The 19,536-nt window shown below is 39.4% G+C and overlaps 1 protein-coding gene across 2 annotated transcripts in view; it reads left to right on the top strand.

Moving 5' to 3' along the window:
* The window catches only part of fbxo41 (F-box protein 41), a 71,803-nt gene that overhangs the window by 21,868 nt on the left and 30,399 nt on the right, over positions 1-19,536 (top strand). For both annotated transcript variants that reach the window (XM_012882224.3, XM_036137035.1), the window contains exon 3: positions 1,025-1,254. In XM_012882224.3, coding sequence (XP_012737678.1) covers positions 1,025-1,254 — 230 coding nt within the window. The remainder of the gene's footprint in view (positions 1-1,024; positions 1,255-19,536) is intronic.

Raw genomic sequence — 19,536 nt, 5'->3', positions numbered from 1 at the left:
GCAGCCACAACATTTGGATTTGGACTGTTTCACAAGTCCAAATCTGAAAAGTGTGCCGTTTGTGTTCAGAATCTGTGCAGTATTTTGTCAAACTATCTTCTATCTTCCACTATAATTACCGCTATTCTTTTGGGATTTGCTTTTAAAGCTTTGCACATTTAGAGATTAATATTTTTGTCCATTCTTCTTTGAAAAATAACTCCACCTCTGTTGGTTTGGATAGAGAGTGTCTGTGAACAGCAGTTTTCTAGTGTTGCTACGGATCCTCAGTTGGATTCAGGACTGGACTTTGAGCCTTTCTAACACACAAATGTACTTTGATTATGCATTTTCCTATTTAGCTCTCTCCATCTTTCTATCACCTCTGACCAGTTTCTGTTTCCCTGCTGAAGAAAAGCACCCTCAGGGTCATGTGAAGTCTCTAACATTTGGTATGTAGGTCAGAAAAATTTGGTTTTGGTCTCATTTTACCAGAGAACCACCAACATGGCTTGTGAAAACACTAGTATTTGTGGTTTTCTTTTAGCAATGAGTTTCTTTTCCAATCTTATGTGAGAACTGTGGAGTATATGACTAAGGAGTTTCCTGTAAACAGGTTTGTGCAACAGCTGCAGCTCCTCCAGAGTTACCATGTGCCTATTGGCTAATCTTCTAATTAATCCTCTCCTTGCCCTGTGTTTGTCGGTTTTTAGTAGATTTACAGTTGTACCATCTTTCGATGTTTGGATCTTGGACCAAACAGTGCTCTTTGAGATGTTCAAAGCTTGCAATATAATTTTACAGTTTTGTGCTAATACTATTGCAATGCACATATTGTTATTCTGAAACAGAGATTTGATTATTATTTAGTAAAAAGTTGCTATCGGTTTGGTATTTGTGAGACATTCGCTGACAGGACTCTTTATGAACTAATGTGTTAATTACTCTGTGTTGGTTTGTCTGGATATTATGTGGAGTTTCATTAAGTATATATATTTCAAAAGGACGCAAAGCAGCTCCAATTGTTGGCCCTCTTTTTCCGTAGGTGGAGCAGAAAATAGCGGCCCGTGTGGGCCGTCTCCAGGCGGAGCTGGAGAGGAAGAGCTCTGAGCTGGAGCGCGCCAAGCAAGAGAGCGAGCGGCTAAGCCAGGAGAAGCAGGACCTGGAGGACAAGGCCTCCGAGCTGTCTCGACAGGTGGACGTCTCCGTGGAAATGCTGGCCAACCTCAAGCAGGACCTGGTGAACAAGGAGGCGGAGCTAAACCACAAACAGCAGTGAGGGAGCTTTCACTTTTCAGATTTCATTTGCTACTGACACTTTGTCTTTATCTTTAAATCCATTTCTCAAAATTCAATATTAATCGCACCAAATAGAGAAAGTTGTAATGACTGTCGGACAAAGTAGCGCCCTGTTGCTAATGATCATTAACGCTGATGCAAGTTACCAAGTGTGTGGGCGAGCTCCTGATTGCAGCTGCTTGCTAGTCGTTTTCACATGAAGACTAAAGCTGACATAATAAACAGTCACAGTACAGTTTAGGTGTGACAAATATATATATATATATATATATATATATATATATATATAATATATATATATATATATATATATATATATATATATATAATATATCTATATATATCTATATATATATATATATCTATCTATATATATATATATCTATCTCTATATATATATATATATATATATATATATATAAAATATTTTCTTTTCACTTTGTCAATGGGGAATGTGTGGATGTGGCCATTTCATTCAGCGGATGAGGAGTTGCATCCATCCAGCTCTTTTGTAGCACTGTCCTTCAGGACTGGTGAGGCGCAGGTTGCGTAGAAGCAGCTGGGCAGGTAGCATTGAGCTCGCCTCGCTACATCCTGCCAGTCCCTCCATAAAGCTGCCAAGCGCCATCGTGAACTAGTACCGTTGCCGCTCTGCAAATAGACTTGGACGTAAATCATGGCATTATGGAGCAGGTTGAACATGATTTGGAGCTCTCTGGAAGTCTGGCACAAAAAGTGAGAGCTGAAACGCTCTAAGAGCTTTTATTGAAATTAATCCCAGACTGATTTATTGTCTGTTTCCAGACGCCGGTGTTATTTTTAGTTTGAAGCTGTGCTGTGTTTACTTGAGAACGGTCTGGTAAAATTGGTCTGGAAGAGTGTGGTGTAGTCTGATTAATTACTTTTTCAAGAAACATCCATCAAGTTATATTTGGGGTTTTGTGATTAAGTTCCACTCATCAATGTTAGTAAAGCTGTGACCTACTAAGTCTGATTTCTCTGTAAGGATTGTAACAATCTATTTTGTGGCTTTCTCATTTATAAAATGTTGATGGTAAAATATATTTATATTTTAAAAAACTGGCCAAGGTCACTCCTGGTGGCTGCTTTGCAGCGCCTCAGCTCCCTGGCTCTATCGGGGCCCTGCTGGGGGTTGGTGTGCCCCTGGGCACCCCGGGTCTCTGGGCCCAGGACTGGATCCGCTCCAGTGTAGCTGGCTGCTGGTGGAGCTTTGCGGGCTCGTCACTTCAGCTCCTGGAGCTTCTGTGGCTGCTGGGGGTTTCCTGTGACTCTTCTCTGAGATGGGGGAGGCAGCTATCCCTGTGTTGGTCCTTCTTGGGCTCCTGTGTTCTGGGTGTCATTTCTGGGGTTCTGGTCTCCCCAGTGTCCTCACTGCCACTATTGAGCATTTTTCTTGTGGATAAACCTTGCTTATTCAAGTGCACTCTCACAAACACCTTAAGGTGCTGGGGTCCAGCCAGGTGCTTATAGGTACAGAAAACGCTATAGTTAGCTTCGGCTGTCACTAAATACATCTAAATACTGCATATTTTTCAGTGATGGTATCAAAGGCGTTGGTTGTTTGTACCTGTGATACTTTTTTGTTGGTTTTGCTGTTTTCAAATCTCTTTCTGCAGGCGTAGAAGCAGACTCTGAGGATATTATCACAAACTGGCTTTTTCCTCTACTTACCTTTCTGTTTCTGTGTCCTTTGAACTTTAAATAATCCTAAAACAATATCCAATAAAGTCTTTTGCATACATATATAAAAAAAAAAATAAATACAAATATATCAAGCGCCGCACTATAGCGAAAGCAGTAATGTTCCACTTGTGCAAGTACACCTGTGGGGCTCTCTTTGGCATAAAGACAGCAATTATGTGTGCTACGCAACCAGACTTGACACATAAAAATAGAAAAAAGAAACTGGTCAAGGTTACAGAGTTGTTTCTCTGTGACCTTATCCTTGCATCACTAAAAATCCACCAAAATTGTCCAGGTTTTGGGACAGAGGCATCTACCAATAAATCATGACTGAAAAGATTTCAGCAAATCTCTTTTACTTCTATAAAAAGCTAAACATGGCTCAAACATTATTATGTTTTTTTTTTATAAATTTTTTTTGCACATCCCAAAATATAGGGGCGCATTATGTCGCAACATTATTGTTCACATGATCAATTTATTATTTGAAAGGAAAAAGCTTGCTGTCTGACATGTTAAACTTTTAAATTATTAATTCGTTTACTGTGAATAAACATGATCTTTAATGAGCCTTTCTGTAATCCATCATTAATTATTTATACGCGGTGGTGTCGTACTGAGACAATGGAATGAGAGACATCAATGGATTTTCCTACCACTCTGCAGTAAGACTGGATTTTGTTATTATTTCAAAAAACAAAAATATTACAGAGATGACATTTCAAACCATATTTATAAGGTTTATGCCAGGTTTATAAGGCTTCTAAAAACCTTAAATACACCTAGATTTCCCATACTAGGTCTTATAAATTAAGCTTTGTGTTAAATTTATAAGCCCATTTATTCATTGCTTCTTCCATCAATGTTGTTTTGTTTATCTTTGGCCAATTGCCTTGCATTTGTTATGTGAATTGTAGGTGTAGCTGAGCTAAGGAATTAATTCTGCTTCAATACTGCAAACCCCTTGATCAATTGGTCAATTAGCCAGGAATGGTGTTCCCTGTGGTGGGCTCTATTTGGTGATTGTCAGTTCGAATGCTGGAAATCAGTTTTTTTGTTGTTGTCCTATTCATTAACTGCATCCAAGCTAAGAACTTCCCCTGTTATTGGTTCGCAAATGCATCAACCAGCAGCGTATACTTCTCCTTTGAGTTTAATTGAAATTGAATAAGGTTAGAAACAAATGCTGTAAAATGTACTGTATAAAAAAACTAATTATTCCTTCCATTACTGTTGGATAGAAAATTGCTACCTCAATCAAAAAACAAAACAAAAAAAGAACATTATTTTGTCTTTCACATGATTTTAATTGTAAAACAATAACTAGGAAAGCCTGGAAAAGTTTAATCTGTATAATTATATCCAATGATGCAGGAAAACAACAAAAGCCCCTGGAAGACATTTATCCTCAGATATTCAGTTATCAAACCATTCTTTTCTTAAAACTACCTTAAGTTCAGGAGATTCCTATTAAAACATTTGTTTCCCCCCATTGTTGGAAAGTGTGCATTTAAGTAATGTTTGGTTTTATAACAGGGATTTCAACAGAGAGCAAAAAATCAACAACCGTTATGAATGTACTGTATACTATTGGGAGACATTGAATTTGTGTAACTTGGGTGTAGAAATACTCAAGTCACATGCCAGAGCCAAAAAGCATCAGTTTAAAGCTTAGTCTAGCTCTCTCGTAGCATTATGGATAAACAATGGACACACTTTATTAGGAAATATATGTTTTGTTCTAGAAGCTTCCTCTTACTTCTTTTAAAATCTCACTGATTCTGAAAATAGCTGCGTTAAATCGCCTTCCCTCGGTTACAGCTTCCATTGCAAATAGCGTTGTTGTCATGGTGACCTGGTTGTAATCAGGTTTGGTACGTTTTGAAAGTTTGATTTTGTCTTTCTTACCAGGCACTTGGTGTAGCGTAAACTTTGGTCACAAACCACGTTCTCTGTGTGTCTCTAGTTGTCTTTACTTGGACGAAGAGATTCTGCGAATAGAATTTAGAGACGTTAGAGCACCGATTGCAGCCAAATCTTATTGAACTGCAGGTTTAAGACCAAAATAATAATGAACATTTATGAAAAAAAGTATTAAACATTTTGCACTTCCACTGTTATATAATGTAACATGGGTGTGTTGAGTGCAGCCATGGCTCTGGCATAGAAACTGTTCTTCATACAGTTTGTGCAGGTTTTCAGTGCCGGGTAGCATCTGCCAGATGGCAGACGCTTGAAAAGCGAGTGTCCGGGATGAGATGGGTCACTGACATTTTCTGGGGCTTTTTTAAGGCTCTGGATGTTGTACGGTGTCCTCCAGGGAAGGGAGATGGCATCTGATGATCCTTTGGGGTTTGGTGACAACCCTCTGGAGTGCTTTCCTATGTGCCACGGTGCAGCTGGAGAGCCACACACAGATGCAGTGGGTGAGGATGCTCTCTACGGAGCACCGCTAGAAGGACACCAGCAGCTTTTGTTTTAGTGGGTTGTTCCTGAGCACTGATTTACTGGTAGACATCGTGGTAGACATAACATAAAAATGTCTAAAACGATTGGAAAATCTTTCTAACTTTACAGTTCATTTTTACTGAAGTGAACAAAACTATTTACCCTAAGAAAGGCCCAGGATAAAGAGCTTTATCTTAGTGCGTTACTGAGATAAGAACTGCACATATAATCTCCTCTGTGATATTGGACAGAGTTGAGGTATTTCTACACCCAATGCTCAATTGAAGAAGGAATACAGAATCTATCCTTTCTGTGACAGATCATGGGTCTTTTTACTTGTTATCTCTTTCTTGATTTTTCCACACATCCAAATATAGAAGTGCTCAATATCATAAAGTACTCAATTTTAGTTGTGCTGTATTCATAGAGCTCTTCCTAAATTAAAATTAGCTAGATGTATTAAACAGTTGAGTCAGTCGTACATATACAGCTTCACACATCACTGCAGTGTATCAGGGTGTCTGGAAATAATGCCTATGCTATTTACCAACTATCAGTAATGGCATCGTTAAATACCATGTAGATAGTAAACAGAGATTTAAATGAACACAACACATTAGTGCCTATTGGTGATTAATAGCGGGCTCTCGTTGTCGGCATCAAATAGCAGATAGTGGTATCATCTGCTGACTATTTTCAACTAATTGCTTGGTCTATAAAATGCCAGTAGTCACAGATCTGTGACCCTGTTTCACAGAGCTCAGTGTGATGCATTTAGATGCGCTGGTTTCCCAAGAAACATTATCAATGGTGTTCCAGAAACGTCCAGTTTATGATCGGCTTGAGCTTTGGCGGTTCCTGGGTTATTTGTGAACATGATAAGCCATTTTATTGGAGGACGCTTTAGTTGAGACGGTTGAAACCTGAGTACGGTCCAGCTGGCATTATCATTACAAGAAGACACACACAAGAAAATTGGGTATAGTTTTTGTTTGTGAGTGTTCCTGGGTGAAGGCAGCTTAGCTTTTAGGCGCTTTGAGTCATCAGTATGACTCCAATGGTTCTAGTTCAGTCCATTTAATTCAATTCAATTCAATTCAATTTTATTTATATAGCGCCAATTCATGAAACATGTTATCTCGAGGCACTTTACAAAGTCAAAATCAATCATATTATACAGATTGGTCAAAAATTTCCTATATAAGGAAACCAGTTGATTGCATCAAAGTCCCGACAAGCAGCATTCACTCCTGGGGAAGCGCAGAGCCACAGGGAGAGTCGTCTGCATTGTACATGGCTTTGCAGCAATCCCTCATACTGAGCAAGCATGAATCGACAGTGGAAAGAAAAACCACCCATTAACGGGAAGGAAAACCTCCAGCAGAACCAGGCTCAGTATGAACGGTCATCTGCCTCAACCGACAAGACAGACAAAAAAGCACAGAAGCACACATTGATCCAGTAATCTGTTCTACATTAGATGGTAATAGCGGGTGATCTGTCTTCCCTGGATGATGTCACAGTTAACAGAACGTCAGACCAGAACCTAAATGGTAATTAGCATTTACCATTTAGGTTCCGAGGGCATCAACCAATATAAACAACCTCCATAATTTCGGATAAGCAGATGGTCTTTATTTCGAGACAAAAAAGTCCATACCATAAATAAATAAAACAAATCAAGTAAAGAAATAACAATGAAAACCTATTGATGTGTGCAAAAAGCATGTAGTCAGAAATTTCACAAATTATTAGTTAGAGGTGTATGTGAATAAATGAGCCCGTATGTTTAGCTGTCACCCTGTGTGGATTAGAAAAATGCTGAAAATGAAAAGTTGTGCGCCTTATCTTTGCTTTTAATAATTCCAGAAGTGGTCTAATCAATCAACCCTGATAAAAGAGCGATTTTAAATATGTCTTTAAAACTTCATCAATTTGATATTCATGCCTGTAGATGAGTGTAAATAAGCTGCTCACTACAACTTTACCAACGCTATATTTTCAGATTAAATCTGTCCAACTTTTAGCTGAGACATTAATAGGCAGCCTTTGGTTTCATGTAAAAAAAACGCTCCGTGGGAAAGAAAACAGACAAATACACCTGCCACTTTAAATGCTACGTGTAGCTGAAAGATCGAGATACATGAAGCCCAGTGACGCTGGGAAACATAGCAGTTTCTCACGCATTGGAATGAGTTAAAAACAAATGTGCTTTTCTCTCACGCCTCTTATAAAAAAGGTTAAAGTGGCTGCTCTCATGTTTCCTTGCAGGACCAGAGCGAAATGGTGAAACTACATCCTTAAAAACCTTTCCTGGCCAATGTGACCACCACACACACACACACACACACACACACACACACACACACACACACACACACACACACACACACACTCACAGAGCGTCAGAGGAAAAGCTGCCGCTGAAACAGGGAGCTCATACAGACTCTAAAGTACATCAGAGGTCTGAGGTGGAAAAAGGGCATCACTGTAAGGAAATTTACTGCCAGCTCAGTGGCTAGGCAGACACCAACGGGTGTACTGCCTTCAAATAACTTGGCCCAACGCTTTCTTTGAGTCATTTCAAAGTTTCTCAAGTCCACAAAGGCATCAGTGGCTGCTAAGGCTCTGCAAGACTCCAAGCAGGAGTTATGATCCACATCAGAGGCGCTAAATTTGTCATTTGTTGCATTCAGAAATGGCCTCCTCAAGCTGCTTTTTGCATTTAGCAGCAATAAGCTATGCCTCAGGTGCAGTTGCTCATTTCAGCTCAGGCTTAATTCCTTTCTCTGTGTGCAGTTAACTTTGCAGGAAAATGCATTCACAGAACCATTATGCCCGACGAACCACTCCTTATATTTTAACAGTCACTGTAAATGTATAATCTAAAAATGAGTGTCTGTTTTAAAACTGGCAGAAGTTGTTCGGGTTTGGCTGTTAACTGGTTTTAGTAGCGCCTGGATTAAATAAGAACAGCTGGAATCATAAAAAGAAAACGTCTGACGACAAATGAAGAATGCTGGAATGCTTTTCTTTGTTTAAGCTTGTAAAAACCCTTCTCACTTTAAAAAATTGCCTCATTTTATTTGTCTGCGAATTGCTAATTATGTTAAGTATGGTCGAAATCTTTGGAAGCAAAAATGATCACATAATTGGATATAATTTGCTCTGATGCTATGAACTGATTTATTAAACAGCACAATTTTGGGGCTGTTAGAAACAGACTTCTTAGTCATGCTTAAAAGTTCAAATTAAATAGTAATTGAGTTTTATTTAAACAGCTTCTTCTAAATGCTGTTACATTTAAATGTGGTTTGTGTGAAAAAAACAACAACACATCAAACATTTTAACGCTAATTGTAAAGCATACGTCTCACGTACAGAACAATGCAGAACATAACTCAGTAGCATGTACTATTGTTAAAATCAGGAACAACTTAAAATCTAGGTGCTTAACTTAAGTATTGAGCTCTCATCGCTCACCGGGTGTAAGTTAAATGCCACCCAGTGCATGTTAATTACCTTTTGGTGCTTTTTAAAAGCCTTGTTGCATATTTTACAGCATTTATTAGACCCTGTCATGTGCTGCAAAGTGCATAAATATATAAGTAGATAGCTTCCTCTTCTTCAGCCACTTGCTTTCCACTTCTGCCAAATCACTCCAAACCAGCTGGATCTTTATGCTTCTCTGTGTCACCATTGGCAGCCATTCTTGTATTGCTTTGGTGTGAAGTGCTTTAGAGAGTATCTCTATCAGTATAAGACATGTCTACACCCCTAATAGACTCACAGAATGTTCTGTAAAGGAATAAAAAATAAATAAATAAAACTTGCCTGCTCTGAAAACTGGGTGCTTCAAAAAGCTGTTGTGCTCTAAGAACAAAGAGATAATGTATTGATCTGGAAAATGAAAAAATATCACATGAGGAAATACTTAGGAAATTGAGTACAGCACTCTTTTTGTGTTATTACTTTGGATTCTGCTAAAAAAATAAAACCTTTGTTATTTATTTGGTGTGATAGTCAATGTTAAATTCATTTTTCTCATTCTCTAGTCTAGTGCCAGTGTAAAAAATATTTTTTCCACCCATATGCACAAATGGTGAAGAAGATTAAAGAACGGTAACATTTTCATATCTAACGCAGACCTCACTCTCTCTCTCTCTCTCTTTCTCTCGCTCTCTCTCATCTAACTCCCATTAATTCTCAGTCATTTTCAACCCTTTCTATACCCTAACCTTGACACTAACCCTAAACCTAACCATTACCAGTGCATACCTAGCCATAACCTTAACCTAAAATCAATTCACACCTTAGACCTACCCTTACCGTTAGCAAAATACAAACGGAGGACCACCAAAATGCCCTCACTTTGGTAAAAATGGCCCTCACTCCAGTGCATAAACAGGAGCATACACACACACACACACACACACACACACACACACACACACACACAGTTGCTTGCGTAGTTCTCGACTTTGAGGGTGGATGTATTCCTGCAAACAGCTCTGGTATGTAACCATGTAGGATGCACGGAGGAAGGTTCTCTTGTCAGATGAGACCAAATTTTTCTCTTTTAGGTATCAAACAAAAGGTGATGTGTGTTGTAAAACTGCAACAGCGACGCACTGTCCCCACAGTTAAGCATAGTAGTGGCTGTATCATCCTGTTGGATTTTTTTTTTTTTTTAGTAGAGAGGGGTAGTTGGTTTGGAGTTGGAAAGTTGGATAGAGATAAATATAGTTCTGTCCTCGAAGAAAACCTGTTTAAAAAAACACCAGAGACTTGTGGTTCTGCTTTTTGTCCAAAATCCCAATAAACGAAATAGAAGTTTGTGGTTGTAACTTGACAAATGTCAAAAAGTTCAGGAGGTATTGAACTGTGACTGTCAGAAACAAAGCCTTTATTTTACTGAGCAACAATCTGAACTGCAAAGTGAAGCAGTCAGGGCTCAGACAGAGTCGCCTCATTAGCAGCAGCCTCTCAGAGAAAGGAGCATAACACGACATCTGAGGGCTTATGGAAGGAAATCAGAGCTGGGGTGTCTTTTACGGTGTTAAGGACAGATATTTGGAAAAGTACTCAATTGCAGTAAGACAAGTATGTAGCTGATTTTTATGAAGAATATTGCCCAAACCTGTGTTTGTCATGTCCCTAATGAATTTGGATGACAGATGAATTTGTTTTGTAGATACCTTTACTAATTTCTTTAGGAATGTTTAGATTATCAATGTTGTTAGTTGTGAATCATTTTGTGAGTATTATGCGCCAAGTGTTAAGTACCAAAAGACCTCATTTAATCAGCCTGTATACCTGCAGGTACAGAACTGTGTCTGGACTACACAATAGAGCTGCAGACATGACAGCTTTGAGTGAATTATCCTGGGTGAATAGCAACTCTTTGTACGCTGACAGTGCAGTCGGGTTTCCTGTGCCGAGATGAGGGGACTTGTGATCGTGTCTGATAGATAGCTCAGACTGAGGCAAATGTATGGCTCAGTCGATACTGGTCTACATTTAGATGGGGATTTATGAGCAGAGGACTGTTTATGTCTGTGGTTAGATATAAGAAGCTAACATGAGGGTCCTTCACATTCTGTGGAGTCGTTTGGAAAAGAGAGAAAAGGAAAAGAGGATCAACTGCAGCCAGTCGTCCTTCTTTTCCTCATTACTAGGATTGACATGATGGATTGATGTGACATAAACATGAGTTCTGTTTAAAGCTATTGTTGGTAATCCTGTTCAGAAACTTTTTGTTATACTGGGTAAAATGGTCCTTCTGTCCTGAAAGTAGTTAATACATTATGCATTCACAAAAAGGAGGTTCAAAAAATCAATCTCTGTGGGAGGTGCAGACCTGTAAAAATTGACAAATTCATGCCCTTCGAACCAAATGGCAAAGATTGGTTAGAGTTTTTGTTCCTGTTCTCACCCATAGTAGACATTATATACTTACACCCCCTCATGTTCTGGGGGTATCCCTTTATCTATTGGTTGTCCCACATGTCAATCATTCTAACATGCTCACGTAACGCCAGTGTGCGTGCTCGTTCCTTCTGAGTTTTTATTTGCTAGCTGCGCCTGCACACTTCTAGTGTTTATGTAGCCAGTTAGCTTAGCGGTTAGCTTTGGTGTTAGCCATTCATTGTTGCTCCACTGCTCTCACCGTAGACTTTGAACATGGCTGAGAATCGCAAGAAGAGAACCGCGTTCATATTTATGAGAAGAAGGGGAAGGCCTCAGTAGAAAGAAATAAGACCATAGTGGATTTGGGAGATTTTTTTTCGCGCAATCCCCCTGAGGAGAAGAAGAGCAGGTTAAGATGGTATTGCAGATGCACAGTTATTCAGAAATATGCAGTGAATTTTGTTCCATTATTGTTGCAAGCAAAGAACACGTTTTATCCATCCATCCATTTTCCAAACCGCTTTATCCCTCATGGGGTCGCGGGGGTTGCTGGTGCCTATCTCCAGCGATCACCGGGCGAGAGGCGGGGTACACCCTGGACAGGTCGCCAGTCTGTCGCAGGGCGAACACGTTTTATAAATGGAAATAAAAAAAAATGCAATTGAGAAGTTAAACTTTGCAAAACTTCTAAATAAAAAAAAGGTTTTGAGAGTTCTCTCATATTTTATGTTTTCAAAATAAAAAAATAAATGTTCCGTCCGTCCGTCCGTCCGTTGTCTTCCGCTTATCCGGGGTCGGGTCGCGGGGGTAGCAGCTTCAGTAGGGAGGCCCAGACGTCCCTCTCCCCAGCCACTTGGGCCAGCTCCTCAGGAGGAATCCCAAGGCGTTCCCAGGCCAGCCGGGAGACATAGTCCCTCCAGCGTGTCCTGGGTCTTCCCCTGGGTCTCCTCCCGGTGGGACGTGCCCGGAACACCTCTCCAGGGAGGCGTCCAGGAGGCATCCTGACCAGATGCCCGAGCCACCTCAACTGGCTCCTCTCGACGTGGAGGAGCAGCGGCTCTACTCTGAGTCCTCCCCGGATGACTGAGCTCCTCACCCTATCTCTAAGGGAGAGCCCAGACACACTATGGAGAAAACTCATTTCAGCCGCTTGTATCCGGGATCTCGTTCTTTCGGTCACGACCCAAAGCTCGTGACCATAGATGAGGGTAGGAACGTAGATCGACCGGTAAATCGAGAGCTTCGCCTTTTGGCTCAGCTCTCTCTTCACCACAACAGATCGGTACAATAAATGTTATTCTATTATATTTTTTCAATATTTGTTTTTTATTTTTTTCCTATCGATTTTACTTTCAAATTTCAGTTTTTTGAATTTCTCTTTTTCAGATTGAGTTTTGCAAATTGCATTCTTTTCAAATTGTGTTTTACAGATCACATTCTCTTCACTTCTCGCTCTCAATGCACACATTGACCAATAAAAAGGTTGCTGACGTCCATGCACACCAACAGAAATGCCTCTTTGCTGCTCTCTCCAGAGAAAAAAATAAAATTAGAAAATATAAAATTTGTAAAATATTGAAAAACTAAAATAAAAAAATGTAATATGATTTTTTTGGATAAAATAAAATCTGGGAAAATAGCAAAGTTACTCTCAAAACCTTTATTTTTTTTTAAGTTATTTTTTTTTTCCAAATTTCCATTTACAAAACATGTTCTTTGCTTCCGACAATATTGGAACAAAATTCACTCCAAAAGGACTGGGAAATATTTTAGTTTTTTAGCTGATTGAAATCTACCATTTTACTTTATCCAGTGTTGTAACCGTTAAAATATATTAAAAAAGCTTTAAACATCAATTGCACTTTGGTCAAATTAAAATGAAGTGTCATCATAAAACTGACTTTTTGTGATAAATATGATCCTTTCAGCTACAAAAATCAAGTCGAAAATTTACAAACTCGTCACACTCCCAAAAAATAGTTTGAAATCATTTCAGAGCAAATTGTCCTCACTCCTCTCTAAAATTGTTTGTTTTTACTTTTGTGAAGTAATTGGAATAGATGATGTGTTGTCTGTTTAAACAAAGTAGGATTTATATTAGGTATATTTTGAAATACAACTTATAGACTTCACTACGGACATCAGATCCATTCCATCCTAAATGTTTCTTGACCAGTTAGCCAGTCATTGGTTACAGTGGCTTAGCTGTTGGTTCTACATATTTACCGTCTGCAACATGGGTAGATTCATCAATCTTCTCATGACTATTCTCGCCCCATGACTCAAGACCTTAGTCAGGGCTCCAGACCGAGGATGACTGGTCGTTAATTTATACTGTATTTCTTCATTTTCCCACTTTTTCTTCCAACCCAGCTGTCACCTTCTCACCAAGCTTCCACATGATGTTCTGGGAGCCAATTCCAGTCATGTCGAGATCTTCTGTCTTGTCCCTGATGTCCTTTCACAGCTCTTTGGTCTGTGCTTGAATGGTGGGGAGGAATTTATGAAATGGATACTCCTGTTGGAGCCTGAATTCCCCCTCTTTGAGAGGGAATCAAATAGTATGCAAGCCAGTTGTTTACTTTCATGTAAGGCATTTTTTTTAGTTTTTAAGTTTAACATATGCCGTATTTAGTAACTCTGAAATAGGTTTACACACTGCTGTTGAAGAAATAGTGTGTGTTGTAGAAAACTGAGATGATAAATAATTTTCACACCTTTTCTGCTTATAATGTGAGATTCACCTTGTATAACACAACTGAAAAGATGAAACAAATCTGTAGAAAGTCTAAAAGAGCTGCTATAACCTTGTTGCATAAGTGTGCAAAGCCTTGAACTAATATGTTGCTGAATCACCTTTTAATTCAGTTTCAGGGTTTAGTCTTCTTTGGTTGGACTGTATCCGCGTCCCACATTTCGCCAAATATTTTCCCGCTCCATTTTAGCTGAGTTCTTTATATCCCTCTGATTATGAGGACATTTCTCATTCACCCAATTCACTTGAGCTTCACCTGAAGGCTTTGCATCAAAACAGAGGTATTTGGAAGTAAAAGCCCATCTGAACATGTGAACCCGAGAGCATGTTGTTGCCGCTACCATGTTTCACTGTGGGTGTGTTTTGGTGACGCCATGGGCTGTTTTTGTGTCGCGCATAACTTTTGAAACTGCTGTCCAAAACATCCGGCTTGGCTTATGCACCTCAAAAAGACCCAAAACGGTGTAGCGAGAGTTTAGTTGGGTATTCATGTTTTCTTTTGAAGAAAACACTTGTCCTCCTCTGGCTAGACATACAGAGAATACAAGATATTGTCGTCAGATACCAAACACAACCAGTGCTTGCTCCTTCTGTGTTTCCTCTGGCTTCGTGGCAGTCTCTCTGAGCAGTTTCTTCTTTGTCCTCCAATAATTCTGGATAAATTCCCCATTTTTGTCATGCCACTGTTGTCCCACATTTTTCCACTTGTTTGACTCGCCCGAGCCAGTGCCAGTTTTCGCACCGGAGCTGATTTGGCAGGAAAGAAAAAAATAAAACTGTGATGGAGGTTTCTTCAGAGCAAATGCTCTTTGCCAGCGTGATGAGCAGCCTCTGCTCTGTCAACCCTTGAGGGAAACTCTGGAACTGCTTATGTTCTTAATTCATGATGAACGCCTAAAGCATACACCCGCCAGGATGTCCACGCTCAAAAACACTCACCCTCACATCTGGAGCTCGCGCTAATAGCCTGAACTGATTTTGCAACACTGACTTTGACTAGAAATATGCCATTTTAATATTACAGAGCTATAATTGACAGAAAACCTTCAGAGCAAGAGAAAAAAGGTTAAGGATAATTTTGTACAAATACAAAAATATTTTAAAAGCGCAGCTTGATTGTGCCGTTGTACCATTCTTTTGAGGGACCACGCGGTACATGGCCTGTGGTAGTATGCCACTTTATCAAGCCCTGAAGACCCAACAGTGTTCACACTACATTCAGCCATCCACTCAAACATTCACACGCTGACGGTGTTAAGCCACATTTGCAGCCACTGCCCCGGTGCAGACTGACAGAAGCGAGGCACCCTCACAATCAGCGCCATCAGGCCCTCTGACCACCAACGGCAACAAAGCGGGTGAAGTGTCTTGCCCAAGGACACAACAAGTGAAATGGTCAGAGCACTTGGATTCAGGTGCTTACAGATACACTTCCATGCAGAAGAACCATATAATTAGCTTTGGCTGCCAGTAAATACATCTTGTATTAAACAATACTGCATATTTTTCAGTGATGTCATTAAAGGTGTTGGTTGGTTGTTTGTACCTGTGATGCTTTTCTGTTTGTTCTGCTGTTCTTTTTATATATCTCTCTCCAGTCTCCGAGGATGTTATCTTGTAGCCTCTTTTTCCTCTGCTCTATTTTTGGCACCTTTTCTCACTTTTAACATTTTGCCTCAACTTTTTCTCTTCCTTTCTTTCTTTTTTACCTTTCCATTTCTGTGTCCACTGAACTTGAAATAATCCCAAAATAATATCCAATAAAGTTTTTATCAAGTGGAGCACTATAGTGAAAGCAGTAATGCTCCACTTGTGAAATAAACTCTATTGGGCTCTCTTTGGCACTTAGAAAGCAATTCAGAGTGCTACACTGCCAGCAGGATACAAAAAAAGAGGAGCTGACCCAATGAAGGACATCCACTTTATTTGCATATTCAGGCAGAAATTCATGAGGAAAAGGAAAAACGAAAAAAATGTGGACGAAAAAAGAGACATCAATGCACCTATAAGTACAAAAAAACATGAAAGAAAATTAAAGAGTAATACAATTATAATCTAATTATTAAATAAATATGTGCTTGAAATAAATACAGAAAATGTGGAGGTCATTAAATTTTAAAATATGTAGTAAAGTTAAAATAAATGGGGTATTGTAGACAAAAGGCATTAGTAAATATAATTTTTTCAGATTTTCCATTAATTGGTGGATTTGAAGTGTATTGTGGGGTTATTTTTTGAGGGACATTCATACATTTCAGGTTTTATCCTCTATTCTGTCACAGTTACTGTCCTTTATAGTTTGCTGCGTGGTAGAGCAAAGGAAGCTTGGGCTCCATCTGGGAAACGTCTATTTATATCTGAACATTTTCGTTAATTTCCGTGAGGTGGGCTGTACGTATACGTAATGTCACACAAAGGATTGTGGGGTTCCTTATAGCTATAGGAAATTGCTCCTGAGTTGTTTGGTTCAGGTTCATCAAGTCTATATTAAGTAAGAATAATAATAAAAAGAAAGTTAAATTAGATAAAGATGTTATCATCCAAATAGGAACTAAAACACATTTAGCTTTAAACTGATAAAACACGAACAAAGGAATTAGCTTTAGCTAGCTTCATGCAGTTTGAAGTCTTTCTCTGACAAAGTTTGCATTTTTTTATTTTTTTTAACTTTTAATAAAACATAAATCGAAATCACTCATCACTCTGACAAACAGTTCTTGAGTCTTGTGAGGATCATATTTATTCGGTCAGATGTTTTTTGGGAAAAGTTTCACCAACCCAGGAACCCACATGCTACCCACAATACATGGTTTGCGTGTCTAGACGGTCACACTGTTCCTTATCTTACCACCTCTGTTACCGTAGCTGAACACGTTTTCCACGGGTCAAACTTGAACAAAAGAAAAAATATCACGCGTTATCTAACTTTTTGGCTGTACCCCTGTTTTGTAAAGTGCCTATGTGTTTTGGAACAAATAGTTTAAAATGTATTATGTGCTACTAAATAAGGAGTAAATTACTTTTTGCTGGACTGTCACAAACCCGTTTTTGCTTCTTCTTGGTGATAACCTGACCATCTTGGGCTAAAAATTCCAGGCTCTATCCTATATATGAGTGCCCCCACATGGTAAAATAATTATGAACTAATTGCAAAATAGGTTAGGCTGTCATCAATCGGAGCCACTTCAAGCAATCAGGATGCCAAGTTGAGTGAATTTTCAATAGGGCAGACAGTGTGTCTGTGTAGTGTAACTTGAAAATGAGTAACCTATATTATTATCAAGTCACTGCTGGGACATTTGATTTGCAGTGGTGCCGACGGGTTGCAATGATCCTGTCATTAAAGGCATACTATGCAACATTTTTCAGTTAATTAATGTGTTCCACACCGTTTTGGATGATTAAATGAGTCATTTCAGGTCGAACAAAGGTTTTCTCGGCCGCCCTGGGGGTCTGTGGGGGAAATACCGTACTTGCAATTGCAGGAGCCCTCGGCCCGCACACACAGGCTCAGAAGTCTCGTGCAACACCGCGAGAGTCGGTCTTGCTTTACGGCGAGAACTCCATGTGTTTTTGCCCTGCCATTCACTATATGCACGCGCGAAAGCAACAACAAAGAACCACGTGTTAACGTCAAATAACCATGCAAGCATATCGAGTTTTTTTTCTTATTATTATTATTTTTATTTTTTTTAATTTATTTAGTTTTTTTTTTTTTTTTAATGATGGCGAGACGGTAGCGTGAGTTTGGCAAGGCGGCTGCCTCGCCAAGATAGCGCTGCGGGAAACCCTGATGTTCATACCTTCACTGTGTTAGTCATTGCTTGTACTGCCGTTTTTTCGACTTTTCGTTGCGTTCGCCTGTCTGCTAAGCTCAAACCACCGCGCCTGGCTTGATGGAGAAACCAGAACAGCTGAGCATCATTACGACAGTGCACTTTTACTTTCGCCCTCTGGGGTGAGCCTCGCTGGAAAATCAACCCCGGTTGCATAGTATACCTTTAAAATTTTTCCATGTGTCCAAAACAAGTGTGGCAGACTGACTTAGCTGGAGATCACGTGACGTCTGCAACAGAGTTAGATGCCTAGAAATGCATTGCTGGTGCATAATTTACCTAAAGCCACATTCTTCTGGCTTCACTGAAACACAAGCCAGACATGGAGCAGTGTTGTATAAGAAGGTGTGAGCATGCATGATTGGGCGTATTTAAGAGGTCTGTATGAATCGTTATGAGCTTAAAGTGTTCATACAGATGTCGGTGTGTTTGTGTTGAAATAAAGACTGAAAAAAGGAAGAATGTACTTCTCCTCATTTCCTCCCCTTCAGTGACAAACCTCCTGTGTTTTCAGCTTCCACATGGCTGCAGATTTTCATCTGTTGTTTCAGCCCCTCTGGCATTTTTTTTTGTCTTTCCAGTCATTGTGCTCTTTGCCTCTACCAGACACAATCCACTGTCTCTCAGCTTCTGCTTCCTCACATAGTACTTCTCACATAGGGATGAACAAAAGCTCAATATGGATTTCTGTTTTCCAGGTTTCTTAATATGTACCTTAACAAGGTCAACCAGCATTAAACAGTTGTGTGTGAACAGTTAAGTTAGTTGTTTTGCATGATTAAAGATATGGTGTCTGCCAGGCATTTCCTCCTTTGCATACGGTGAGAGAACAAAACATTCATCTGTATTGGTTCCTCCGGTTATCCTCATGTGCAGCAAATTTCTGATACAGCTGAATAATTGATGAAGACAAGCTGCATGAATATGCTGATGCCAAAGCACAAAATGGTTTCAGTTATAGGTTACATACAAAAAGCACCTCTGTAATGACTTTGTGTAAGACTCCCGATAATGCGCTATGTATGCTGCCTTCATACGGTTACATAAACAGGGTAAGTCTTTATTCCCCGTTCTCATTCCTGAATTATTAAATAACCAAAAAAAATTACATTTCTGACAATGCAAAGAACACCAATGTTTTGTAAATTTGACTTTAACCTCAAATGTGAAAATGATACATTTGCTGTGCTGCGTTCCAGCTGCAAATTGGAGAAGCCGTCAAATTTGCTAGTTGCTGTGTTCAATGATCAGGCTAACTACAATAGGAAACTACAAATTGATAACCATTTATTTGCATTCATACTATGGATGGAAGAAATTAGGAGTACTTCAATATGCAATATAATATTGGTGAACGTCACAAATAATGACTTGCACTAAATAAATAGCAAATTTCAATAACTAGGTTCATAAGAGTCATAGACCCCAGATATTAAGTAGTCTATCCAAAGAAAGAAAATAAATCCTTATTTTCATCTCAATGTTAAGGGCTTATTGGGGGAAAAAAATCTGCGTCTGCTATTTAGATAAAATGAGATAGGATAAAAACTTCCTTTACTGTCCCACAATAGGGAAATTTCGGCGTGACAGCGGCAAAGACAGAGT

Source organism: Fundulus heteroclitus, chromosome 5 (genome assembly GCF_011125445.2).
Source record: "Fundulus heteroclitus isolate FHET01 chromosome 5, MU-UCD_Fhet_4.1, whole genome shotgun sequence".
Lineage (NCBI taxonomy): Eukaryota > Metazoa > Chordata > Actinopteri > Cyprinodontiformes > Fundulidae > Fundulus > Fundulus heteroclitus.
Note: the sequence above shows the minus strand (reverse complement) of the source record. Positions and strands in the feature narration are given on the sequence as shown.